Source organism: Xiphophorus hellerii, chromosome 2 (assembly GCF_003331165.1).
Source record: "Xiphophorus hellerii strain 12219 chromosome 2, Xiphophorus_hellerii-4.1, whole genome shotgun sequence".
Lineage (NCBI taxonomy): Eukaryota > Metazoa > Chordata > Actinopteri > Cyprinodontiformes > Poeciliidae > Xiphophorus > Xiphophorus hellerii.
Window position 1 is genome coordinate 5,625,781 of NC_045673.1, and position 27,399 is coordinate 5,653,179.

The window sequence follows — 27,399 nt, forward strand, 5'->3', positions numbered from 1 at the left end:
GACATTTGCCGCATGTCTTCCCCCCTCTCCTTCCCCGTTTCCTGTCAGCCTACTATCATATAAGGGACACTAGAGCCCACAAAAGACCCCCTGGAGGGGTAAAAAAAAAAGGCTTATCTGTCCTGCTACCAAAATAAAGTAGGTTACAAACTCAAGCGGTTGATGCAGATAAAGTAAAAAAAAAAACATTACGGGCAAATGTTAATTAATTTGAGGCCGTAAAATGAAAAACGTAAGGTACAACACAAAGTTTTTATCTTTTATCAAAAATGGGTTTTTTTGCTTTTAATTTACTAAGTTGGTAAACTGGACTGAAAAACATTTGCTGAATTTTACTGAAAACCAAACTTCAGCTGAACCATTTAATTTAAAAAAAGGGTGAGCTGTATACTGTTGTTGCTGAAAACGCACACAGAAAAATCTAGACAGAGATCATCAACCCCAAATATCTGGAACATTGAATGCAATTTTTTTCTTTTTAACTGCGCAGCCCAGCCCGTTACCTAGCAACCCCAGCAAAATTCCACCTGTCACCTAGCAACCAAAGCGGCACTCCTGCACATTTGGTCTTCTGGTTCAACCTCTGTATGCGCTATACAATTTGTTGTTGACTTACCCACCAGAAAACACTTGCTGCATTCTTGTTAATTGTGCAGCAGGCTCAACTTCTGCTGTTCAAAGATATACACTTGTATAATTGTGCGTCTGTTTGCTGCCATTTTTATGTGCGAGTGTAAACATCGAGTTGGGGGGCATTGCCAGCAGCATATTTAGATTTAAAGTGACAAGAGGTCCTACAACAGTTATGAGCAGACATAAAGCTCAATATCAAAGAATGATTTTCTGCAAAAATGTAATGAACATGTTTTGTATAGGCATAGACATATCCTAACTTGTTAAAGGAAGTAATATGTCACCTTTAAAATACTGTGTGGTTAGTTTATTGTTGGGGATAAAAGAGAGAGAAGTTAACATAAAGTAACTTAATTAAAAAAAACTAACTTTTGTTCTCCAGAGTATTTTCAACTTGATATTTTAGCAAAACGTTTGGACACTACTGACCAATGGAGACTGTGCAGAAGAATAGTAAAAACTTTGCTCTCTTTTCTGCTTCAAAACAGAAGTGTCCTCCTTTTGCCAAATGGTCTTTTGCAGTAATTTAAAAAAGACAACATTTATTTCTAAAGACAGATTTTTTTTTCTCCCCGCTGAGTAAAGGTCGACTTCATGTAATGTTTCTGGTGAGATTATGCTGCTGCTGCAGCAACAGATACGTTTATTTTAGAGCTTTTAACACCAGAGGTGCCAACAAATGTGTCTGTGTTCTGTTGCTTTCACATATCCGGGCTGACAGTGGTGAGTGACACCAATTTTAATAACGCTACATGACCGCAGTCATCAAAAAATAGCAACCAGTTCCATTTCCATCCGAGAAACCCGTCAGGGAATATTATAAATAGTCTCCAAAGAGGTATACATTATTGAGCTGAATCCAGTGCAGGGAAGTCTATTTCCATCTCTGTTCGTCACTAAATCCTTTAAATGAGGTAAAAGGAAAGTACGGGTCAGCAGGCCTGTCAGGACTGGAATGGCATCAAGATAACACGAAGACCCAGTTTGGCCCAGCAGGAGCGAGTGTCCATGTCGATCAGAGTCGGTGTTTTGGTTGCCTCTGTGTGTAGACGCGCGTGCCCGACTGTATTTAAATGCCACTGATGGATAAAACAGTGGATGGAGTGAGAGGGAGGTGGGCTGAGTGTTAACTCGGCCCCTTAGGCCTGAGATGCTGAGTTGTCATCCTGCTCACACAGTCGCCTAGTCTCTCGCCTCTAATTCCACTGGTCAAGGACATGCAGGCTGGAGGGACAAACATGCCTGTGCAGGTAAGAAGCAGACATCTTGAAGCATCCCTTCACTCTTAATCTGTCACATAAAAACACATGAAGTCTCTAGTTTGACTCACTTTCAAAAAAACAAAAAAAAACTAGACTACCAGCAGAAGCAGGATGCCAGGGATGGCAGAGTCATTTTCATTTAGGGCAACATCCAGATTATAAATGTCCCCTATTTGGAAGAGACTGAGGGTCACTGAAACAAAAATACAAGAAAATCTGACTTTAATCTCAGAATTCTGAATTTAATCTTGGAATTTTGACTAATCTTTTGTGATCCAAATTCAAAATTCTGAGAAAGAAATTGTCAGAATTCTGAGATTAATGTCAGAATTCTCTACTTGATCTCAAAATTCTGAATGTAATCTAAGAATTCTGACTTTAATCTTCTGAGATCCAAAGTCGGAATTCTGAGAAAAAACGTCAGAATTTTGAGGAAAAAAAATCAGAATTCTCAGATTGATGTCAGTTCTCTCTTAAATCCCAATTCTGACTTTAATCTTCTGAGATCCGAAGTCAAAATTCTGAGATTAAAGGTCTTTTTTCCTTCTAGTGGCCCTAATCGTCTTCAAAGGTCCGGTTTGGAGACCTTGAATGTATTAATAGAACTACATATTGACAAACTGTTAAAATATTACAGCTTTGTCTGCCCTCAATTTGTACTTATTAGGATTAAATTATATTTAGCATCTTTTCACATTGTTTTAATTTGAACAGTACAGAAATAAAACGGCTTTGTTTCCACTGATAAAATAATATTTAAGTATACAGATGTTATCTTGAAGTTCTGTGGCTCTGAGGTCTAGAGGGAAATTTAGGCAGTACGCCCTTTCCTTCATAAGTCATTTCTATAATATTAATTTGATCTCATTTAACTAAAAAAAAAGTTTATATGGTTTATTTAACCATAAACATGCATTTTTAACATAACTTTAGCCAAAAATCCCAGCCAGTCAGTGCTTTAAATTCTGGAGGTAGGTTAACATAGCTTTTGTAGAGAAATATAATTTATAAGATTTCTTAGTGGATGATGTCCTGTATTTCCTTGCCTACATTAAAATAAAACATATAATACAGTAAGTGTGTTGGCTCCCCCTGCTGGCGGCAGGCTCACAGTGCAGTCCTCAGGGTCAGATTACACAGTTCCCAAGGGGAAAGCACAGCTCCTTGTCCAGCAGGTCTTCTTCCAGTTTAATACTGGTTGCAGCTACAAATGTCTTCTTGGCCTTTCTGCTCTTCACCGTCACCTTCAGTGAAATCCCATCCAGCAGCGGGATACAGTTGTACTCCAGCTGTGAGAATGAGGCAAATTTGTTTATATAAAGGTTGTTTTGTTTAATACACTTAAATTATCGAGGGTTTTACATACTAAACAGCCTTATAGTTCAGCATAATACTGTAAAAATATTTTATGTCTGGTTACAAACATAAATAATTGTATCCTCACCTTCAATGTGCTAATTTTTTAGCATCGTCATCTGTCCAATTAGCCATTTGAATTTCAGGATGACTGCCATTTTTTCAAGATGTTTTTTTTTTACCCTTATAAACCAATTATTGCCATAACATGTCACCCATTTTCATGACTTGGATGGACTTTATGTCACATCATATGTTCAGGACTTTGGTGATCCTAAGTGAATGTTTCTCACTGCCATCTTGATCCTTTCCTAGTGTGTACTGTAAAGGGTGAACTTTACCAGCTCATTGAAGGTCGGGTGGTCGTTGTTGCTGACCACCTTCGTCTTCCTCTTGGAGGTCTGCGCAGGGTCTGGTCTCAGCCGCGTGACCACGTAGGCATCAGGGTTTGAACCATTTGGCAACTTCTGTAAAACAGCACAACAGCAGAGAACCCATTAGAGCCTGTTTTACTATATTTCATCAGAACACACAACTTTGTTCAAAGAATGACGCAAACTAACGATGTTCTGCAGGTGTTTCACCAACACAGAGAGCTTGCAGTTTGAGTACGATATACGCAGCTGGATCTGAGGACGGCCTCCTGCAACACACAGAGCTTTCATCAGACTTCTTTCCATCAGTCTTCAGTTATGCTGTAAAGGTGACAGGTTTTCTTAAAAAGGTTAGGATGGGTCTACAGTACAGGCGACACAAAACATGTTCATTACTTTTTTTTCTTCCAATTATACAATCGTACATCTTTGAAAAGCAGAAGTGGAGACTCCTGCACAACTAGCAAGAAGGTAGCAAGTGGTTTCTGGATAATACGTCAACAACAAAACACTTTTATTTTCCAGCAGCCATTGTACAGTGCATACAGCAGTTAAACCAGATGACCAAACGTGCTGGAACTTCTCTTAGTTGCTAAGTGGACTGATTTGTTGCGTTACAGGGACACCAAAAAGCATTAACTTATTACCACAAAATGTCTGGGGTGGTTTTGTTAGAACTTGTGCTGCTTTTAAAAGTAGTAGAAACCCAAATGGAAGTATAAAAATATACAAAATGTGAATTTTGGATAATAGATCCCCTTTGATATTACCTGTTCCCACATTAGTTTTGGCACTGGGACCATCTAGAAACAAGCTGCACACATATTCATCCTGCAGATGACACAACGAGACGTTTCACAGTAAGAATTAAGGATTTGGGAGGATTATGAAAAACCATCCTGAGACTGGATTAGACTCTTACTCCCTTGCACGGCCCCTCAAAGAGCTGTTTTAAGTAAGTATTCAGCAGAGCCTTCCTCTTCTGTGGAGTAAACGACATTTGATACCAGCTTGGAAACCTTAATGAGATAAAAAGGTTTAGGTTAGAAACGTTAGTAAATACAAAAAACAATTTATAAAACAAAAAATGGACTACAATAACAAAATCTTGCCACATGTTATTGGTCTAGTTTATATTGCAAATATCTTAGGATACTTGAAATAAGACAAAACTAACTTACAAGTAACTTTTCAACTAGATATAGGAGCTTATTTTAACCCAATAATTCCTTTCTATTGAAGAAAAGGTACCAGTTCCACTAGCAGACTATTTCACTTAAAATAAAATCTGATGAACTAGTACTTTTTCATCAGTATTAAGGAATTATATCTTCATCAAAAGTCACCTTGTAAGTTACTACACCTGAAATTAGAAAAAAAAACAAATAAGAAATTTGCATTAGAAACCAGACAAAAGTATTTTGTATTTTTGCAGTATAGCTTAGCCATTTGTACTCACTGCGGCAGCTTAGATTCAATGAAGTAAGTCTGGAGCTTATTGTGGATCAGTTCAAACTCTTTGAATGTCTTCTGACTCGTCAAAACTCCATCATCAATTGTTATTGTTAGGTTGTAAGTCTGCAATTCACGCACAGACACACAAAAACAGTCTGCAGCTGCATGGGGAATGAATACAGAGATTTAGCATAACCTGCTGCAGACAGACAGTTTGACGGGATTAAAATATTACCAACTGATGTTTTTGTGTAAATGTTCTTGTGGGAAAAGGAACCAGGCAAATCTCTGAGCCTTCAAGTGACTAAACCTGACATAGGAAAACCTCTTCTGATCAAAGAGCAGCATAACACCCACAGATACCAATATCACTCCACTCAACACCAGGAAAACACGCTTTATGAACTCAGAGTGTTACTAAAAAAGTTTCTACAGCAGACATGGAAGCCGTCACTTGACAATGAGTGGGGTTACTACTACGACAGGAAATTAGGGCCATTAGAGCTTATTGTGGATCAGTTCAAGATCAGTTTGTGGATAAGCTCAGTACTCACAAAAAGAGGAGTACATTTCTGTCAAAAAATCTGACATTTTGCAATTAATCTGAGAAATATGTCAGAAAAAACAAAACAAAAAATTCTGCACTTCAAATCGAAGATTTTTTTCTAGAAAATTTCTGAAATGAATCAAAATTTTTGACTTTTCAAACTCAGACATTTCCATGTTTCCTTTTAGAAAATTTCTCAGATGAATTTGAACATTCCTGAGCTGTTTCCTCACAAATTTTCAACTTTTGGAGGATTTCTAGAAAAATCTTGAGATTAAACTCAAAGTTTTAAAATTTTTTGGTCAAAATTTACTGCTCTTTTTTCCCTGGGGTGTCAGGATGCAACACAAAGCTCACGTTCAGTGATATTTCATTGCTAAGAACGCAAAGAACCAAAATTTGGCCTCACCACAACTCGTCCCTTGACAGAAAAGTCCTGGATGACGGCTTTCTGGATGTTGGTGTTGGTTCCAGGAAGGCTGTGCCGGCGTGTTGTCTGTTGTTTCTTTGGCTGAACCATGGTGTGGGTGAAGAAGTTAAACTTGACAGCCACACAGTCCATACTCTCCTTGATTTTTCTACAGCAGAGTTAATCACTTGATTAGCACAACCGTAGACAAAATGTACATCCTAGGATTATGTGTGAGGTGATAATGGGTGATAATGGGTAGCACGTGAAGTTACTTGGTAAAGTAGGAAGTGGCTTCTAGGTCTGTGTCATGAGGTCTGAGGTTGTTCAGGACGAACTGCAAGTCATTGAAGTCCTTCAGTTCTGGGAGTTCTGCAGAAAGCAGCTGGAAAAATCCACATTTTTAAGGTTCAGGTGCTCTCAGACAGACCATCAGCATTTTGATGACGATGTTTGTGTGTTTGATTGGAAAGGTCTTACCAGCTCCAACATGCTGAGTATCAGTGCAGAGCGGCTTCTGATGATGTTATAAGCTTCACAGCAGAGCTCCACAAAGTGATGCAAGCGCTGAGGTTTCTCTCCGCCGCCTGCGATGAAGTGCTGCATCTCAGACGTGAAAACGAAGGGTCTTCTGTCCCTGATGTCATGTGATAAAAGAATTTTGCAGATTTATTATGTCTCTGTATTGTTTTGTTTTCTTTTGTTTTATAATTATTAACCCTTGGGCCGGACCTTACACAGGCCTAACAGGGGGCAGCTGTGGCAGGGTGTTTGTGCAATAAATGCATGTTTAATAAACATTATACTTTATATAAAACTCATAGGCCCATATAAAGTGTGGAGTTTTAATATTGTTACACATAGAGGGCTTATCAGGCGATATCACGATGAGTCAGGATCCAGTGTACTGCGCATGTCGCCTCCAGAAAGTAAGCAAGAATACATTACTCTAATTATTTAAACTATTTACAATTAGGCTAACAAAATGATTTACAACTTGCAGCCAGTGAAGATCACCTCTCTTCTCCTGGCAAAGCATGATGTTAAATGTTTGTTGGTTCTCCATGTTTGATTCTTGTTCTGGGCTACTATTAGTAAGTACAAAACTAAATGTTGTTTGGACAGCGTATTTTACCACGCTTTGTTAAACAATTGTAGTACTGTGACAAGCTGGATGATGTTAAAACAGCAAGAGAAATGTGGGTAACAAAGGCAACTAGTAGCAGTTTAAAGGTCAGTTTGCAGGCTCTTTCTGAAGTCAAGCTGTGTGCATATTGGTGTGTTTACAAAAAATAATCCCTTTATACAATACTCTATTTTAAAATTCTGACATCTTTTTGGGACCAACATGGAGCTGTCAGATGTTATAAACCACCTGCTGATGTGTAGGACTATCTATTAATGAGTACAAAGCTTCTTTTATTTTCTTTGTTTGTTAGTTTAGGGCACCAACACTGGCTCTATCCAGGGGCCCTTATCATTCTAGATCCGGCCCTGATTATCCCCACTACATTCCCTTTTCCACCAACTTGCCTAGGTATATTTGCAAACTTCTGTGCGTTTCCCATGATTTTGCTAAAGTCAATGTGGAACATGTGTCCGCTCCGCTTCAGCATGATGTTGTCATTGTGGCGATCACAGATCCCCAGGATGAAGGTGGCTACGCACCAACCCGCACACGAGTGGATGAAATTCGTCACCGCCTGCACGTGCACAGCAGAAGGTTGATACAAAATGACAACAGAAATACCCAACGGTCAAACATCCGCATTGCCTTAAGGTTCAACCTTTTCGTAGCCTTCTTTAGTTTTGTTCAACATGTGGAACCATTTCTCCAGCGTGTCGACTCGAAGCGTCCCACTCACACCCCACTCCTGGTGAATCTTTCGCAGCGTCACGGCATCTGGTACAACTTCCACCAGACCTGATGACCACAAGCGATATAATTAAGGACGATCTCAGAAAACATGGAATAATAAGCCAATAACAATCCTTTACCCTGAGCTTTGCCGGTAGAAATACACCGGAACGTAATCATCTGCAGGTCCAGCCCCTCCTGGAGCCAAACCCAGTCCATCACACGGACTATCTGAAGAATCAGCATGTCCTGACGCAGGTCATCCCCCACCTGAAAATCATATTGTGTGTAAATGTGGGCAGTTGTTTACATTAGAATGACAAAAGTAAAAAATAACAAAATATGTTTATTACATTTTTTGCACAAAATCATTCTTAAACAGTGAGATTTCAGTCTGCCCACATCTGGCAATTCTGAGCTGATTTAGGGCATCTTGTCACTTTAAATTCAAATAAGCTGCTGCTGGCCACGCCCCCAACTCATCCTGTACACTGAATGAAAATTGCCGAAAACAGATGAGCAAGTGTTAAGTCACGTGTCAAACTTGAGGCCCGGGGGCCAAATCTGGCCCACTGTAGCTTTTAATGTGGCCCTCTAGACTCCAAATTACATCAATAAGTCCCTCCAGTCGTTCACAAATCCGTAAAATTCACACAATCACGTGTCCACATTTTTGGGGATTTTTACTGCAAATTTCTCTCAAAATTAGCCAGAAACATTGGGTTTAAGTTACTGCTGCTTCAGCCTTACTTGATGTCAAGTTGTAGTCTGTGACCAATACGGCGATTAATAAAAAGTCGCATTTAACAACAGCGCAAAGATAGTAAAAATTCTTTACAAATATTTCAGAATTAATACCACAAAATCTGACAAAAACAATCAAGAAATCCTGGATGGACTGATCAGTGTGAAAAGATGTTGAATATAATTTAATTTTAAGAAACACCTATTGAACACTGAAACAAACAGCTGTTTAATGATATTTTATCAATACATTCTGGCACAATCGGCCCTTTAAGAAGCATTCAGATTTTAATATGACCCAAAATGAAAATTAGTTTGACACCCCTGTGTTAAGTCAGCAGCAAAACACTCGTCTCTTTCAGTAGATATTGTGCAGCACATACCAAACGTTCTGGAACTCAGCTTGGGTTGCTAGGTGACGGGCGGAACTTTATTGGGGTTGCTAGGTAACGGGCACTGGGGTTACTAGGTGAGAGTTAATTTGTGACTATACATTCTGGAGGTATTTGAAATGGCTTCTTTTCCAAAAAAAAAAAAACTTTTTATTTTTTTTTACACTAACTGGCCAGGTGTTTTTTTAAGCACTTGAGTTGTTTTTAGAATCAGCAGAAACCCAAATGGAAGTAAAAACATTCAATTTCAGTTATAAAACATAGTTTTTTGGGTTCCACATCTGGGCGCCTGAGAAAGCCACAGCGTAATCGTGTGCAGATTGACAGAAATATGTTGTACCTCAGCAGGTTCATGATATTTTACACTGGAGAAGTTGTCAGACGTCATTCATCAAAGGAGCAGCGACAAAGCTCAGGTTGGTAATACATTTATTAAATGTATAAGCAGAAATATCAAGTAAGCAAACGGTAACAGGTTTAATCAGGGGCAAACTATGCTAAATTCAACTTGTTTTATGCCATTATTAGAAGCTGTGATCTTGTCAAACAACTAGACACAAAATACACCAGAGTCAAATGGCAGACTGTAAAATCTGCACCAAAGACAAGCACTTTTCCTGAAAATAATTTTTTTTGTAAACTACTGAGTCTGTGAGGAAGTGTTTAACTGAATCTTTTTAAAAACACTGCAGTCTCAATTTCACTCTGAGTGAGAGAACTGAAAGAGAAATTAGGCAAAAACCATAAGAGATATCAAAAAGCAGTTTATTGCCATGGAAGTTGATGATCGTCACTAACCTTGCAAATGACACTGGTGGTTTTAGTTAGAGAGTCTTCAGAAATGAATGTCACCCCCAGAGGAGCAGCGTTGGAGCTGTAGAACCTACATGCCTGAAAAAAAAAGAACCGAGGAGTAAAAACTACGGCAAAACCCTGCAGATGCTACGCAGCATCAAGTGGAATACTGCAAAAACACTAAATGTTACCAAGTATTTTTGGTCTAGTTTCTAGTGCAAATATCTTAATACAATTGAAATAGCACAAAATTAAATAAGTAACTTTTCAGCAAGATATAGTTGCTTGTTTTAAGTAAATAATTCCTTAATATTGGGTAAAAGAAAAATGACTAGTTATATACGGGGAAAATTTTGTTGTTTTAAGTGAAATAATTTGCCAGTGGAACTAATACTGTTTAAGAAACAATCTTTACTTATCATTATTTACTTATAACTAGCTCTTGTATCTCGCTAAAAAGTTACTTCTACATTAATTTTCTCTTATTTCAAATGTACTAATATATTTAGACTAGAAACTAGACCAAACACTCTTGGTTAGATGTTGTGTTTTTGCAGTGAAGTGTGCATGCTTACATCCAAGTTGACAGCTTTTACACTGACTGCAGGATCTAGAGGCAGACGGCAGGTGATGCCACTTTTAAAAAACTCATCAATAACTCCCTTTTCTTTGTTCAAAACATTCTGCAAAAAGAATCAAATGGTGCAAAAAAGAAAATGCATTACCAACTCTTTTACCACTCTGATAAAAGGCAACTTTAAATGTTTTTACAAACCTGACGTTGAGGCTTGTCAGCAGAGTAAATTTTTTGGGCCACCTGAAAGAGAACCTGCACCAGATGGGATTCATGATCCAGCTCCTTCCTCAGTGCTCGGCCACAGCAGTGCATCAAGGCAGCCTGGACTTTACTCAGCCAGCTCTGGAAGTAGCGGTCAGTGTGGGTATCCTCCAGCAGCCTGCCGGGATATTTAAACCATAAACACGTCAACAAAGGAATCTGGAAAAACAGACATTTAAATACCAAAAACATTTCGATTAATATAAAATATATTATATAATGTCCTTGTGCTCCCAGTTCAAAGTCCGACTGACCAGTATAGTTGATGAGCAATCCGTATGTTCTTCAGGGATCGGTCCAACAGCAGCCTCACCAGAGGCCCGTCAAGTTTCCACTCGCTCTTCAGAGCCTTTAAGAAAATAAACAAAACAAAAAGGTTATTCAGCTATCGATATCTGAAAACTTTCTGTAAACTTTAAAAAAGTTCTGTGTTACTTTCCTTACCTGGACCAGCTGTGGCAGAAACAACTCCAGCTCTCCATCTGGAATCTGAACAAAATAATCTACCGCAGCTTTTCGGACTGTCTCATCTGGAAAACTGAAAGAGAAGTTTTAAGAAACAAGATTTACATACATTTTAATGGGATGCCGGATTTCTTAGCAAAGAAGAAGAAAACAGTTTCTATGTCAGTAAAGGCTAGAACTGCATGAAATGCTACAATATTTGCAATCTATAAAAGTAACATTTATACAAGAGACATTTAATCGCACTAAACTTTTCCTGTTTTAAGTTACTTATGAGCTGAACGCCAGGATATTGAGAGAGACTTTACTTCTTCAATGTGAGACGTTTAAGGGTAAAACAAAAACAAAATCTTACCAAGTAATTTTGGTCTAGTTTCTAGTGAAAATACACAGTGAAAGTACACTTGAAATAAAACTAAAATAACTTAAAAGTAACTTCTCAGCAAGATATCAGAGCGATAGCCTTAAAGGGCTGCTCATAGAATCTGGGGTTAAAATACGTAACCAACGTTTTAAGTTAATAATTCCTTGATATTGTTAAAAAGTACTAGTTCCACTGGCAGATTATTTCATTTATTATCTGGGGGGAAAGTCTCGTTACAAGTGAAATAATCTGCCAATGGAACTAGAACTTTTTCATCAATATTAGAGAATTATTTACTTAAAACGAGCTCCTATATCTTTCAGAGAAGTTACGTGTAAGTTAGTTTGTCTAATTTTAAGTGTACTAAAATATTTCCCACAGAAACTAGACCAAACATACTTGGTAAGATTTTGTGTTTTTGCATTGCAGTAAACTATTTGTGGAAGCATGGGAGATGATTTTATGGCTTTAGAGGCTTAAAGATAATTTCAAATCATCCAAGTTAAGTGGAACGACTTGAATAAAAACACGCTTCATATTGTTTTATTACATTTAAAAAATTCTGCAATGATATCAGAAGAAAATCTGGAAACTTCCACAAGTTTGGTTCATCCTCAGATAGTTTTTCTGAAGTTTGAAGTTTTGACTGAAACATATTTCACAGACAAGTGTGCTTTTATCTTAAATGCAAAATTTATAAATTTTTATACAGTTTTGGCTTAATTACGGTACTGTTATGAATATGTTATTCTTTCAGCAAATTATATTTTTTTGAATCTGTATACTCATGTTAACAGTTAATCAGTTACTAAATTAGTTGGCAATTATTTCAATAATCGATTCATCATGATTAATCAGATTAATCATGTTTTTTGAAATGTGTGTTTCAACCCCAGAACAAAAGCAGGTAAGAGACTCTCTCATGTTGCCCGTGTCTTCAGAATTAAAAATCAACTGAGGCAGGAAAAATTACATTTTATGGATATTTTGTAAAGTCATCATGTTTCTGTTTACCTGGGCGTTAGCAGGAAGAGAGCCTCCTCTGGCAGATGAATGGGCCAGTTCTCTAACACTGTGTAGATTTCCGTCAAGTCCTCAGGCTGCCACCGGGGGACGCCACCGAGAAGAAGGTGGAGGAACGCGCTTCCTTTATCACTGCAGGAACGTTTGTCCCACAGGAAAGACTTCTCATTGTTTGTCAGGCTGATAATGCAAAGAGAAATCTGTGAAGGGTTTATGCAAAAACAACAAAAAACAACCTGAATTCCTGATACTCCTACTTACAAAGAGAGGCAATGCTTTTTGGAGATCTCTGATAATTTCTTTTGCACTTCATCACAAGGTTGAGTAAAGTTGATTAACCCGGGAAGAGCAATGGGTCTGCGGTATTCCCACTCATACTGGTCGTCAAATTCAAGCTGTAAAACAAGACTAATATGTGAGGAGGTATTTTGATCATCTAGTTACTGATGAAGATTAAGGCCACTGAAAAAATCTGATGTTTTACTCATAATTTTGGCCCCTCTCTTCCCCAGAGTTCTGACTTTAATCTCTATGTAAAAAGTCAGAATTCTGAGATTGAAGTCAAAATTATGACTTTTTACATAGAAGATTAAAGTCAGATTAAAGTCAGAATTTTGAGGGAAAAAAAGCCAAAATTTTGACAAATAAGTCAAAATTCTGAGTGAAGTCAAAAGTCTGAGAAAAATTAGTGGCCCTTATCCTCTTCCGTACTTAGTCAGTGTGAGGTTGTGTTGCCTGGGACTCACCTGTAGTATGACTTCTTTAGGCTGTCTGTGGCTGTCGGACAGGGCAGGAGACGGAGGGAACGGCAGTTCAGGAAGAGAGGACATGCTGAGCAGGACGGCTCCTCTTACAAAGGTCCTGAACAGACACAGAGTAAAAAGTATAATCTACATTCAAATAAACAAAACAACAGAAAGAAAACAAATAAAATGAATTATGACGTCTCTGTAAACAAAAATGTCCTACAAAAAAGGGCTATTGATTGTAAGATTGGTTAATTTCTGTCAACTCATCACATTTGGGTTTTTTTTATTTGGTTGCCTAGCAACTCTCTAGTTCTTTGGTTACCTAGCAACAACCAGTTAACCTACCTGTCGCTGTACAGGGGCAGAACAGCCCAGCTTAAAAGTTCTGGGTTTCTCCCTCGCTTTGTGCCTTTAAGGCGAAATGTCAGCATGCTCTCATATGGCAACTCATTCACTGGAACAGGAAACACCATCCTGAAATTTAAACACAACAAGCAGCCTTCTGAGTGTTTTTCATTTTTCAAATAATGCATAAAAAAAATAAATAAAAAATCACTCGAATCATTACGGACTCTGTCCCTTACAGGCGGTTACAGCAGATGTTGTTTCCTTGTGAGAAGGCCGTGCTGATATTCTCTGAAACGCCGGTCTCACTGATATTTTTTTCTCCGTATGTCAAGTCACAGGAAACAGAGAAACTTTCATAATTACTGTAATTGTCAAAAGGTAAAAAACATAGATTTTTGCCTTATTAGTTTCTGTTCTGGATGGATGAAGAAGAATAAGTCTGAGCGTGCACATACCTCATCCAGCTCGGGTTTAGTTTGTAGATGGAAACTATGCTGAATTGCAAAATATCCCCATTCTTATCGACATCATCGGTTTGGGGTGTGCCGATAAGTTTGTGGGTTCTGAAGTCTGAGTGGAAATTATCAAAATACATCTGCAGCACTTTGAGCAGAGCCCCGTTGAGCATGACCAAGGCTGAAATCAGAAACAGAACGAGTCAAAACTTAAAACAACCTTTTAATCCTGAATCAATGTTAGAAAAGAACCTTCAGCTGTCATTGCTATATGGGAGAACATTGTTTTGTGTGTCTAATGAATCATTTCTGCGTTGATTTATTTAGACCCAGTGATTTACAAATGTCTGGTTCATCATATTTTTGTGCAAAATCTCCAGAAGTGGGTAGAGTACCCAGAAATTGTACTCAAGTGGGAGTAGCATTACTTCAACATATTTTTACTCAAGTGAAAGTAAAAAGTAACCATCCAAGAAATTACTCTAGAATAAAAGAGTATTTGGTGAAAAGCCGGCTCAAGCACTGAGTAACTGATCAAAACGTTTAAAAATTACATCATTAGATGAACCAAAATATAAAGTTATGTGGAAATGTTAATGTTTTAAGGACCAACATTTATTTAAATAACATAATTACAAAGTAATAAAATCAGGCAAATGAAACATTTCCCCAAATCAATTTTTTTAATATTTTTTTTTTTTTACAAAAGCTGCAGGTAACAATAAAACCAAATGGATAATTGATAGAATCAGAGTTGTGTTTTCTGGGGTTTATGCAGCCTCACTAGTTTATGGTCCAACTCACTGTGTCGCTCCTTTCATCAAACATCAACTCAAGTTTAATTCAGCTCCTCAAATACTGTTTATAAATGTCTTTTCATGCACATACAGACAACACTGCCTCTATAGAGACTCACCAGCTTCACACTCCATCATTTCATTATGGTTCTGTAAAAAGAAATATGTACTGTAACTATGTACACACAATCAAAGACATCTCTAACTCATTTGTTATCATGTCATACTGCAACTACAAGCTTGCAGTATGACAAGCTGTAGTTGCTTGTCATACTGCTGTATTTTTAGTTTTTTGGTGGAAATTTACTCCCTCCTTTATTTTATATCTACAACTGTATTAACACACCATCATTGTGATAATCACACTCATTGTCAAATGATGGTTTTCTTGTTTGTCTACTGTAGAAACATTTTTTCAGTTTTAAGAGGCAAAAATTTGACATTTAAAACTTTTATGAGTTTCAAAAGTCATAAAGAAGATTTCATATTTTTTTCTAGAAATTTTCTGTAATTAATCTTAAAATTTCAGATTATTTTTGAGCATTTTTTTGACTTTTCAAGTTCAGAAATTTTCATTTTTTCCACAACATTTTTGAGATTAATAAATTAGTGGAAATTTATTCCCCATTTTTTTCTATCTATACTGGCCTTCGTAATCCGCAACCAAAAACAACTTTTATTAAAAATTTTAAAAACACCTAAATTGCCAACATGGGCAAAATGACGTTGCTCATCGTCAGAAATTTCGGTGTGAGTTGATTTTCAGTTTATCGCCCAGGTCAGACCTACAACTGAAGGAAACCCAGGAATAAAGTGGTTTCAAAAGTGTAAACCACACCATTGTCTGGTTGCATTGGAAGCTTTTACAAAAGAAATAGACAAAAACAGCGTAATGATTTGGGCTGACTCGTGTAGTACTGCTCAGAGAAAATGAGGCCTAACAGGTTTTCTTCCAGTAATACTCTGTTTATAGCAGCATCCATCTTCCCCTCAACTCTCAACATAATACTGCCAAAACATGCATGCCAAATGTGTAGCAAATACCTACCATATTTACATGACTGATTCGATTAAGGGCACCAATGGCATCCTCTAGCTCGTGACATGTCAGCCCAGATAGAAGATTACTGATGACGCGAACATTAGTAACAACCATAGGGATATTCATACTACACTGAAGACACAAAAAGAATCCAATCATTAAAAAGGAACTTTTTGAATGAAGGCAATAAAGACCAGACTGGTTCTTTCCTCATACCTTAGTGCTCATGAGTTCGTTCACATGTTTGTTGAAGGCACTGAGCACATTCTCCATGCTCAACCTAAGGAATGATAAAACACACACAGACGTCAGCCTGGTTGTTTTGTGCAAACAGTGGCTGACTTGAGCTACACTTGATGCCGCTATCGAAAACAAACAAGAAACGGACAGTATGCTGTTCATCTCACTTTGCGGTGCAGTGGACGCTGACAGGCCGCAGGAACTGGTGCAAATTGCATTCAGTCTTAACATCTGCAGCCTGAGAAAACAGTAACAGATTTAAATAGTTAAGTTGAAGCATTATGAAGAATTCACAGGTGGACATTTCACCTGTTTGGAATAAATGAAGAAAAAAATAAAAATGAAGTGAATTTTGTTTGTACAGAATAAAACCTCACGCTTTCTCATTCGGCATAAACAGTTTTCATTCATTCAGTTCTTTCTGGATCTTAAATACCAGCATTTATGAATGCATGTGTAAACAAACTTTAAAATAATCAAGGTGGAGGTTTTTACAGCCTCATTTACTTTGATGTTTACATTATGCTCTCTTTGTGTTTGCAAGAGCAGGATTTTAAGATTAAAGATAAGACCAACCCTTGATGGGCAATCATTTGAACCGTTAGCCTGATCAGGAAGGGAGTTTAAATTGACTCACATCTCTGGCAAGATGGCGATTCAGATTATTTACTGGAACCAGTCGGAGATTGATCACCTCTTTTGTCTTGAAATACATCTGAACTCTCTCATGCAAGCCAAGAAGTTCTTCACTACAAAGAAAAGAAAGTGAATTCAGAAAAGCTCAATTTAACTATGTGTCCATAAAAAAAAAAAATCTATATTGTTGACATGAACAAAAAGCAGTGACAGACTCACTTTGTGAGGAACTCCTCAGAGTCACAAAATTTTAAAATATAATCCTTGCTTGTGTCAGCGGTGCGGTCAAGCAACTTGAAGTATTCATCTATTAGGTCCTTCACCTTCTTGTTCACTGATTAAAAAGTAAAGTAAAGGTTACACAATGGACAAACTGTGTTTTTAAGTGTATAATAATTCAGTTCAGGTCTTAATTAACTAACTATCTAGCTAGGGTAGCTAGCTAGCTGGCTGGCTAGCTACCGAGAATGACACAGTCGTGAGCTAGCTTGCTAGCTAGCTCACTCACACAGTTAATTGTTTGTTTGTTTGCATGTTTTAATGTTTTCTCTAATATTGTATAAAAATGGGTTAAGAGGTTAAATGAAAAATCTACAGAATGCGCTGATTTTCTTTATCCGAATAATCATCAAAAATAGTCGATTAGTAAAATAACCGTTAGCTGCAGCCCATTTATGATGACAGGGATCTTACCTGGGGTGGGAATGGGAAACTCGATGGTGTCGTTCTCGAATATAGTGACTTTTACTTCCTGCTGCAGCAGCGCAAGGTGGATATTTAACAGTCGGCCCCATACTATACCAGAGTTGTGAATCCTGTCGGTGAGCTGGTATCGTGACATCAACCTGTTGGAGAAGAGCCAAAAGTATAAAGTATGAAACATGACTAAAGAAATGATGAACATTCACCACCTGCACAGAACAAATATCTTAGTACACTTTAAATAAGACAAAACTATCTTACAGGTAACCTTTCAGCAAGATAAGAGTTTGTTTTAATTAAATAATTTCTTAATATTGATGAAAAAGTACTAATTCTCACTGTAAAAATATAAAATCTAATAAAATATTGGTTTCTAGAGAAAACCTCTTAATACACTTGAAATAATATTAAACTCACTTAAACATAACTGTTCAGCAAGAAAAGAGTTATATAGGAGTTAGTTTTAAGTTTGGTTTTAAGATTTTCTTTTTTTTTAAGTGCTAGTTCCATTGGCATATAAATGAAATTATAACATGTATGGGAAAAATGTTTTGTTTTAAGTGAAATAATCTGCCTGTTGTACTAGTATTTTTTCATCAACATTAGAAAAGTATTTACTTAAAAAAAACCTCATATATTTTGCTGAACAGCTACTTGTAAGTTAGTTTGTTTTATTTCAAGTGTACTAAGATATTTGCATTATAAACTACAGCAAGATTTGGTAAGATTTTGTGTTTTTCCAATGAACTTATAACAAAACATATTTCCCATGTTATATGTGAAATAATATGTACTTTTACATCAATATTAAGGAATTATTCATATAAAACAAGCTCCTATATGTTGCTGAAAGGTCACTTTTAAGTTAGTTTTGTCTTAATTGAAATGTATTGTGATATTTGCACTAAAAACTAGACAAAAACATTCGGTAAGATTTTGTGTTTTTGAGGTGTGAAGAACAGCAGGAACCACAAAAGCTGCACTGGATGACAAGCGTGTTTAATGTCTTACTGAGATGTTGCATTGCTGAAAGAAGCCAGATTATTTGTGCTGCCTTCTGGAGAGTCTATCAGCCTGATAGCCCAGGGATCCTAAATGTGAAGAACATTTAGTCAGTTTTTCTCTCCCCCTTTTGTCCCCACATTCAATTCTGGATTTTTTTCAAGCACATTTAAAGCTGCAGCACGTAACTGTTATATAAAGTGGGAGTGGTGAATTTCTGTAGATAGCAGTAGTAGCTCAGGGAGGAGGTGGGTAAAGTACCCAAACATTTTACTCAATCAAGAGTAGCACTATTTCAACATATTTTTACTCAAGTAAAAGTAAAAAGTAGCATCCAAGAAATTACTAAAGTAAGAGGAAAAATGTATTTGGTAAAAAATCTACTCAAGTACTGAGTAACTGATCAGATTATCTATCATTTAATATTTAAAAATTACATAATCAGACAGACCAAAATATAAAATTAAGTGGACATTTTTTTATTTTAAGGATGAAAATGACAATTCATATAAATAACAAAATCAAGCAAAATATATTTTTTTCCATAGCTGTTTCTTTCAATAAAAAACTTATGAAACTTTAACAAAAACTGCAGGTGTGTGTCTGTGTTTGGTGACTTTTTTGGTTAAAACATGTCTATAATTCATTCAGTGGGTAGAAAATCTAGCAATTTTATTCAAGTAAAGAGTAGAGATACTTCAGAATAAAATTACTCAAGTAAGAAGTACAGCATAGTAAAAGTAAAACTAAAAGTATTTTTTTTTCAAAAAGGTTACTCAAGTAAATGTAATTGAGTAAAGTAGTTACTACTCAGCTTTGCTCATAAAAAAACAGGCACGACACTGGTGACAATTTATCAAATTTGTAAAAAACATTTTTAAAATAAAAGTTGCATACTGCAGCTTTAAGAGTGCATTCATTAGGGATACTCACGTAACTGTGTACTTCTGTGTTGGATCGCATCAGTTTAGGAGTATTTGGGTCAATATCGAAGTAAAATCGATTTCTGCTGGGGCCTACAGGAGGCGGGTTGCGCGGGGGCAGAGGAGGCGGTTCGCGCCGCGCCTCAATGGGGACACTCAGGAGCCGATGTCTTGGTGGAGGTGGAGGTGGAGGTGCGCTGTCCCGGATCTCCTGGGTGGGATTTCCTGCGACCCCAGGCAGCATAGTCTCATACTGATGTTGAAGAACCTGACCACGATGAATGGATTCATAATCATTCACTAAATCTTCTCTCAAAGGAACTTGGCTCGTCTGTGACGAAGGATTCCCATTGATCATCCATAGGATTTTTGTTCTTTAGGCTTTGGCTGATGGCGTTTAAGTTTCTCTTTCGGTCCTCATTTCATTACAAAACAATATGAGGAAGCTAAAAGACAAGACAAAACAAATCAGAGTGAATTACACTGCAAAAACACAACATCAAACCAAAGTAATTTTTGGTCCACTTTCTAGGTCAAATATACATGAATTAAGACAAAATTAACTTACAAGTCACTTTTTAGCTCATTTTAAGTAAATAAGTCTCTATAACTATAACAAAAATACTACTACTAGCAGATTATTTAACTTATAATAGTACATTTTCCCATCTTATAAGTGAAATAATCTACCATTAGAATGACAACTTTTTAAAATCAATATTAACAAATTATTGACTTAAAAAAAGTTGTTTGCAAGTTTCTTTTGACATAATTTTAGTGTATTAACATATTTACATTAGAGACTAGATCTAAAACACTTGGTAAGATTTTATGTGTTTGCAGTGTACACCAGAGGTGGCAACTTATTGCAGCACCGTAAAAACATAAAATCTCACCAAGCATTTTACGTTTAGTTTCTATTGCAAATATGTTAATACACTAGAATTAAGACAAACCTAACTTAAAAGTAACTTTTCAGCAAGAAATTTGAGCTTGTTTCTAAGTCAATAATTCCTTAATATTGCCCCAAAAAGTTTTTGTTCGACCGGCAGATTATTTTCCTTATAGCATGGGGAAAACGTCTTGTTATAAGTTAAATAATCTGCCAGTTTTTAACCAGCATTCAGGAAGTATTTACCCATAACAAGCTTCTATATCTTTCTGAAAAGTTACTTTTAAAATATGTTTGTCTTATTTCAAGTGAACTAAGATAGTTGCACTAAAAGACCAAAAAACTTGGTACGAGTTTGTGTTTTTACAGTCAGGAAAGATGAGTGAGCCATTTTATGAGTGGCTTTACAGACAACCTGAAGGTTTATGTTGCTCTAATCATTAACAAGATTTCAAATCCTAACAGGAAATCCACCAGACCGCGCTGCTAAGTTTCTAGAAATACCCTGAAACTCTTAAAAACAAATCAGGAGCTGCGACTAACCTGTAAAAACAATCCTTCAAAACAAAAGTAAAAACATGTCCAAAATAAGATTTAACAGAGACCACAGTTTAATGTTGGTCGATTTATGAGGTGTAGAAGTTATTGTCTTACAAAGTAGAGACTGTAAAACTTACGATTAGAGGTCTGGCATAAGGACAGCCATTCTTATTCCAGGTGAATTCCCGACTGAAACCATGCTGAGCGAGTCCAACCTGTACTGCTGCTCCCTGCTGAGCGTCCTCAGCCCTCCCACCGCTCCACCCCCTCAGGCCAACTCGTCCTCAACAACCCTCCCTCTGCTGGAGAAAACTAAACACCACACCACCCCACTTCCACTAAACACGCCACTTAAAAACAACTCAAACAAACTTCAGAATCCTACAGTTTAAAATACATTTACCCAGCACTAACGGTCTGGATTTAATGCCAAAAGGAGGTTTCATGCCTTAAAATGTGCTACTTTTAGCACCAAGCAGCGACTGACCCACTCCTCATTCAGGAATGTTGGAGAGCAGGTTGAAGAATGAGCGCTCTGGTTCTGTAGGAGAGCGACACTAAAGGAGAGGATAAGGAGGAAGATGGGTGACTGCGTCTGCAGCTAGCGCACACACACACGGTGAGTCCTCAAGTTTCTTCTCAAGTCATCCTTTACTGTCATCACCGCCTTTCAGAGATCATCTGCAGCGCATACTGTCAGAGAACTGTAAGATTATGTTCAACTGGAAAAGATGGATGAATGTAACTCAAAGGTTTTGGGTGTATACACTGCAAAAACACAAAACCTTACCAAGTATATCTTAGCACGCTTAATATAAGACAAAACTAACTTATAAGTAACTTTTCAGCAAAATTTAGGAGCTTATTTTAAGTCAATAAGTCCTTAATATTGATTTTAGTACCAATCCCACTGGCAGATTATTTAACTTATAACAAAGTATTTTCTGCTTGTTTTAATGAAATAATCTGCCAGTGGAACTAGAACTTTTTCCGTTAATATCAAGAAAACATTTAGTTGAGACAAGCTCATATTTCTTTACTGAAACGTTACTTATAAGTTAGTTTTGTCTTATTTCAAATTTACTATGATATTTGCACCAGAAACTAGACCAAAAAAATACTTGCTAAGAGTTGGTGTTTTTGCAGTGTAGTGAATTGGCAAATGTTTACTATTATGGAATAAATTAAGTCCACTTAACTCACTTTTCTTTACATTGTTATACTTGATTTAAATAAGTTGAGGGCTTTTTGAGGTAAACACGTTTTAAAAATTTATTTAGTTAATTTGAAGTTCTGTGGAAGGCAATACCTTCGCCAGCAAGGTATCCCACAATGCATTGTTCCACCAACAGCAGCAACTAATTAAGCCCCTTTTTATTAAATGATTGTGTTTGCTTTTACTGGAAAAAGTGAGCAAAAATATCATTACTTTCCATTTTTTCTGTAAAAGTTTGAGTAGAGAACCAGATAAAAGCAGGAGCCTGGAGTTACTTCAATCAAGAAACTTTTTTTTTTTAGTAGATTCTAGTTAAAATGTGTCATCAGAAAGCTTTGTGGTTTATTTGCAGTATACAAAAAAATACGATTTGGGTGCCATTTAAGTAATTACAACATACTTGGATTTATTAAATCAACTTAAGATACGCTCACCAAAATTGCACAGTTTAACGTTACTCAATTAGTTAATGAAAACTAAAAACAATTGAGGTGAGTTTGCATATTGTTGCTTTCCTAAAATAATGGCCAGAGTAATTTATTGCCAAAGAATTACATAAGCAAAAATAATTAGCTGTTATTTTAGGAAGGTGATTATATATTATTTAAGTAAGGAGAACAAATGAGGTTTTACAGTGTGATATTTTTGCTTTTTTTTTTTTTGTAGGACTGGTTATGAACTCTGGGATTTGGATGTCTTGACAACCTTTTATTTTGGGGAATTGCAGCAGATTTCATCTGAATGCGTCAACAGAGACCTTCCTTAATAAGCAACAGAAAAAGAACCAAACAGGAAAGAAGAGAAATGAATGTGAACCACACGACCTCCTTTAGCTCAACTCCAAATATAAAACCTGAATTCCCTGGGTACTACGCCCTCTTGCCTCTTGTTGTACTCGCACTGAGTAGCTGCATAGTGGCAGTGGTAAGAATCTGTCTACTACTTCATAAAGCAAATAGCATAACTATAGTAATAATATTGTGCAAATTTCTCTTTTAGGTTTTCTATATGAAAAGGAGAAGAAGGTAAGTTGCATAAATGAGATGCACAACAAAACAAAACTCTGTGAGTAAAGCGGCTGCTTAGGAGCCCCGCACCACCAGGGGCCCCCAAGACCAACAACCTAGCATGATTATATATTTAACATAAGATAGAATAATATAAACTAAAATGCTATTACACGTGAAAAAATTAATTATGTATTATTTTTATACTTGTTACAGAAAAAATAGGTCAATATCTTCAAGATGTTGACTGCTGCCACTGTTGGGGAAATATAAGATATCAAACTTGTTCATTTAATTATCATAAATTTAGTGTTTATCAAGTATTGTCACATTAAAATTGTTAAAATAATATACCACACTTCAATACCACCATGCATTTCAAAATCAATATTTTAGTTTGCTGCTCCTGTAAGGTTAAAAATCAGCTTTAGCTTTATGTCTGCTAAAGACAAATGATGCTAATGCTAGTCGGCATATTAATCACATAACCTAGGAATTATGAAGCATCTGGTGTTGTTGGCATGTTGGTATTAGGGGCCCCAAATGAAAATCTGCTTAGGGCCCCAAAAAGACTTTGGTCGGCCCTGCATGAAGGAACGAAACCTCAAACCGAAACTAAAACTGAACAAGATGTCTTTAATTCACTGTTTCAGGTCTCTATAATAATAATAATAATAATTTAAAAAGGGAGAACAAGTCGTAAAAATGATGACATGTTTACTTATTTGTAGACTAGGCAACTGGCCAAAAACGAAACCATGTTTTCCTGTTTTGCAAATCTGATACGGCGCTTCGTTTCCAGTCATAAATGTCAGGCGCTTACCGTAGCAGCAGCAGCAGCAGCGTAATGTTCCAGTAAGCTTCACGACATCCGGGTATTTAGTAAGAACAACTCCAGATCGAAACGCAAAATAAAACTAACTATTTAGCTGGACGCAAAATAAAACTAACTATTTAGCTGGGACGCAAAATAAAACTAACTATTTAGCTGGAAGCGGAATAAAACTAACTATTTAGCTGCTTAACGCCTGGGATCGTTAACAAGATGTGTGCGCAAAACCACAACCAACCCAGCAACATACATGTTGCCTGTAACACAAAACAAGACATCCGCTTGTGTCTGCAAAGCACAAACGGATTGTTCTCTTCACTTGGGTAACAAGCTGCTGTTACCTCAGCAGGCCAGCCCGAGTTATAAGCGAACTACAGCTTCCCCACCTCAACCACCAGAATGCCTGAAGTACATAGGACAGAAAAACAGCTGCACACGTTTCACAGCTGGTTATTCTATAATTGGAGAAACATTTGGCCTTTCAAAAAAAAAAAAAAAAAAGATTTGAATTTCTGAAAACGTCTTTTATACTACGGAGTATTCAGACCACTGGAGATATAAATGAGAAGAAGAAGAAGAAAAGAGCACATTTCCACCAAAAAACTAATCTCAGAAATATTATAGAAAACCCAAAGACATTTCTGAGTTTCAAAAGTTGAAAATTTGCTAGAAAAAACCCGGGAATTTTGAGATTAATCTCAGAACATTTCTAGAAAAATCAAGGAATTTTCTAAATTTGAATAATCAAAACTTTTCTAGAAAAAAATCTCAGATTTTCACATTAATCAGACATTAAAAAACAAGAAAATTTCAATTTCAAAAGTTGAAAATTTGTTTAAAAAATCTGAAAGTTTGAGATTAATCTCATAGATTTTCTAGAAAAAAATTACATTTTTGAATTTCAAAAAATTCAAAAATTTTCAAAAGTCAAATACTTCTTTTACTTTTTCAAACTCAGACATTTTCGAGTAACCATTCTACAAAAAATTACAATATTTGCAAAATATTCAATAATCTCAAAACTTCCATCTACTGAATTTTGAAGAGTGAAGTTTTATATATTGATTATTTCTAAAGGAAATAGTAATTTTGTTTGCAGCAAAATGTTCTGCACAGCTCAGTTCAGTTTATTTATATATTCACATTATTCACAACAAGTCATCTTGACAAACTTTACAAATGAATCGTTTCAATTCAATCATACACAATATGATAACTGGGATCACATTATAAATGATCCCAGTTATCAAACAATGAATCAAGTTTGGTTTATTAAATTAGTTTAAGAAGTTAAACCCAGCAGGTTGCATGAAGACGTTGACTTTACAGCACAAAACGTAGATATTCTTTCTTATCTTAAATTTTAAAAAGCTGTGCTTTTTTGTCACACATTTCCTCTGTTGCCTGGACAATTATAAACAAAAAGCAACATTTTAATAAAACAAATAAGCCTGATTTCTCCCTAAAAGAAACCTGCAAATCACTGAATATTTGAAACACAACATAATCTACAAAATGTTGATTGTTTTCCACAATCTGTGCTGAATTAATTCCCCAAAATCTGCTTTTGAGTAAAAATGACTGGATGTTAGCGCTCCTAGCTAATTAATGCTTTTAGAAGATTTTAAATTTTCTACATTAAATAAATAAATAAATCCCTGTATGATTACCTTCTCTGTATAAATATATACTTGAGCTGGAAAATCAAGCTTGTGTAATTTTTTTATTTTCTTTATTGTGGTTAAGGGGTGCAAAGAAAAAAAAACACTCAGAGAGTCGCAATCGGCCCCCGGGCCACACTTTGGACACCGTTGGGTTTAGAAAGATTTCCATCCCATTTCAGTTTGGTTGTATTTATTTGTGCGTCTTCCTCAGACTAGATGAGCTGCGCCACCATCTGATTCCGGTTTACACCTACGACCCCGGAGAGGAAGAGGAAGACTGGAGAGATTATGACAAAGACGATGAGGAGGAAGGGCTGGCTGTAAGCAAATATATTATTCATTTTGGACTTTGAACAATTCAATGCATTATTTTGAAGTGCTCTTTTTTTGGTACAAAACAACTTTAATACATTTAGAAAACAAATTTTTTTGGAGAGGTTTGATTTATTCTGGGCTTTCTCTAATTTATCAAAATTACTCAGCTGAAATAGACTTTTAAGTAGATTTGTCACAGTAACAAATTTTACTGGATGGTTTAATTGTCCCTGTAATTACGATGAACAATGGTATTGTTGTTTTGACAACAATATTATCTAAAAGACAATTTTGTAAAGAACACTTAATCCTGGAACATATTTGAAATATTCAAAACAGAACATTACAACTAAAAACAATAATAAAAACTTCTGACATGGATTATCATGTCTCTGTAAATAAAAATGCCCTTATTGCGACAGACTCAATCAGCTCTCTATTTTCATTTAAAATTATTTTATGTCACAAAAAATATATTATTTCTGATAGAAAAAGATTTAACAGTGTAAAAAGAAAATGTATTTTAAAAACAGTCCTTGTTTTTACTGAGATTTTAGCTCAAAACAACATAATGACAAAAATGGTACCTCAATAAATAGACTTTTCCACTGACACCAAAATTCAAAATAAAACAAAATAACACAACCAAAAATTAAGAAATAAAACAGAAATAAAAAACAATCGCAACCAAAAGATGTCTTTGTAAACAAAATTGACCTTCAAAACATTTATTAATAATCAGAAATGTATTTTAACTTATTATGGGACTAACGGATTAATTGCTAATCGTGACAGGCTTATTTTTAAATTAGTTGTATCATGTTGTGAATAATCTATAATTTACACATTAACTCCAACTTTTAATTTTATTTTTCATTGCAGGAACCTTTGTACAAGGATTCACAGCTCTCCTTTGATAGAACATGAGCAGGAAGGAAAGAAGGAGGATTTCAACTAGGAAATAATCTTATTTTACTAATTGTAGTGGACAGGCTTGACTGACAACCATGCAATAAACCATTAAAACCTGCTGCTGCATTGATCAATGTGCTGTATTGGCCACCAGATGGCGCCACAGTCTTGATTTTTGCCTCAGAAATGTTTTTATTTTGTTCTTTTTTTCTTACGGGACTGTACAGAGTTTTGTTGTTTTTAGTCAAAGTAGTGACCATGATGTAGTTTTACATGAATAAACTGAGAAGTGCAAAAGTGGTTTGGAAGCCTTTTGTCTTCTTGTTTCTTACCCCATATTTGCAGTGACTTTAATGCTGCTTTCTAGTTGTATTCGGAACTGGGAAATTCCGACCACCCAGTCGGAAAAGCCAACTGAAACGCCCTCTGAGCCATATCTTCCACTGGGAAACTGGGAGCAACTCCAACTACCCCCCAGTTAAGACCGAGTTTCAATGTGGCCGCTCGTCGCATCAACAGTAGTAAGATGTGGTGGAAACCACAGACATAATATAACGAGTAAACCCCGCATTGGCTGCTCTGGCGCAGGAAATACGGCAGCCATCTTGGAGC

At 36.3% G+C, this 27,399-nt stretch overlaps 2 protein-coding genes across 2 annotated transcripts; one reads left to right on the top strand and one right to left on the bottom strand.

Annotated features, from left to right (window-relative positions):
• Nucleotides 1-283: 283 nt before the first annotated feature.
• Nucleotides 284-24,144, bottom strand: pik3c2g (phosphatidylinositol-4-phosphate 3-kinase catalytic subunit type 2 gamma). Its single transcript, XM_032581619.1, is given in 34 exon segments — nt 284-3,184; nt 3,593-3,718; nt 3,815-3,894; nt 4,396-4,456; nt 4,548-4,644; nt 5,085-5,203; nt 6,037-6,205; nt 6,312-6,421; nt 6,517-6,673; nt 7,570-7,739; nt 7,824-7,960; nt 8,035-8,164; nt 9,829-9,921; nt 10,401-10,508; nt 10,601-10,781; nt 10,918-11,012; nt 11,108-11,201; nt 12,507-12,695; nt 12,777-12,910; nt 13,262-13,376; nt 13,610-13,738; nt 13,849-13,974; nt 14,068-14,248; nt 14,984-15,014; nt 15,913-16,038; nt 16,123-16,186; nt 16,314-16,384; nt 16,784-16,895; nt 17,002-17,116; nt 17,476-17,627; nt 18,496-18,575; nt 19,420-19,728; nt 19,730-19,855; nt 23,888-24,144. Coding segments are annotated over 33 exon segments (4,065 nt in total). The 5' UTR covers nt 19,772-19,855; nt 23,888-24,144; the 3' UTR covers nt 284-3,022.
• Nucleotides 20,999-27,087, top strand: LOC116731806 (small integral membrane protein 29-like). The gene is made up of 5 exons (XM_032581654.1): nt 20,999-21,460; nt 22,724-22,981; nt 23,057-23,082; nt 25,772-25,880; nt 26,758-27,087. Exons 2-5 carry the CDS (start codon nt 22,799-22,801, stop codon nt 26,800-26,802), a joined length of 363 nt encoding a protein of 120 aa, XP_032437545.1. The 5' UTR covers nt 20,999-21,460; nt 22,724-22,798; the 3' UTR covers nt 26,803-27,087.
• Nucleotides 27,088-27,399: the final 312 nt, after the last annotated feature.

Bases quoted from the DNA above. Each gene is read 5' to 3' on its own strand.
- LOC116731806 (XM_032581654.1), top strand. From the start codon at position 22,799: ATGCGTCAACAGAGACCTTCCTTAATAAGCAACAGAAAAAGAACCAAA. The intron at 22,982-23,056 runs GTAAGAATCTGT...TTTCTCTTTTAG, and splicing joins GTAGCTGCATAGTGGCAGTG to GTTTTCTATATGAAAAGGAG. The intron at 25,881-26,757 runs GTAAGCAAATAT...TTTTCATTGCAG, and splicing joins ATGAGGAGGAAGGGCTGGCT to GAACCTTTGTACAAGGATTC.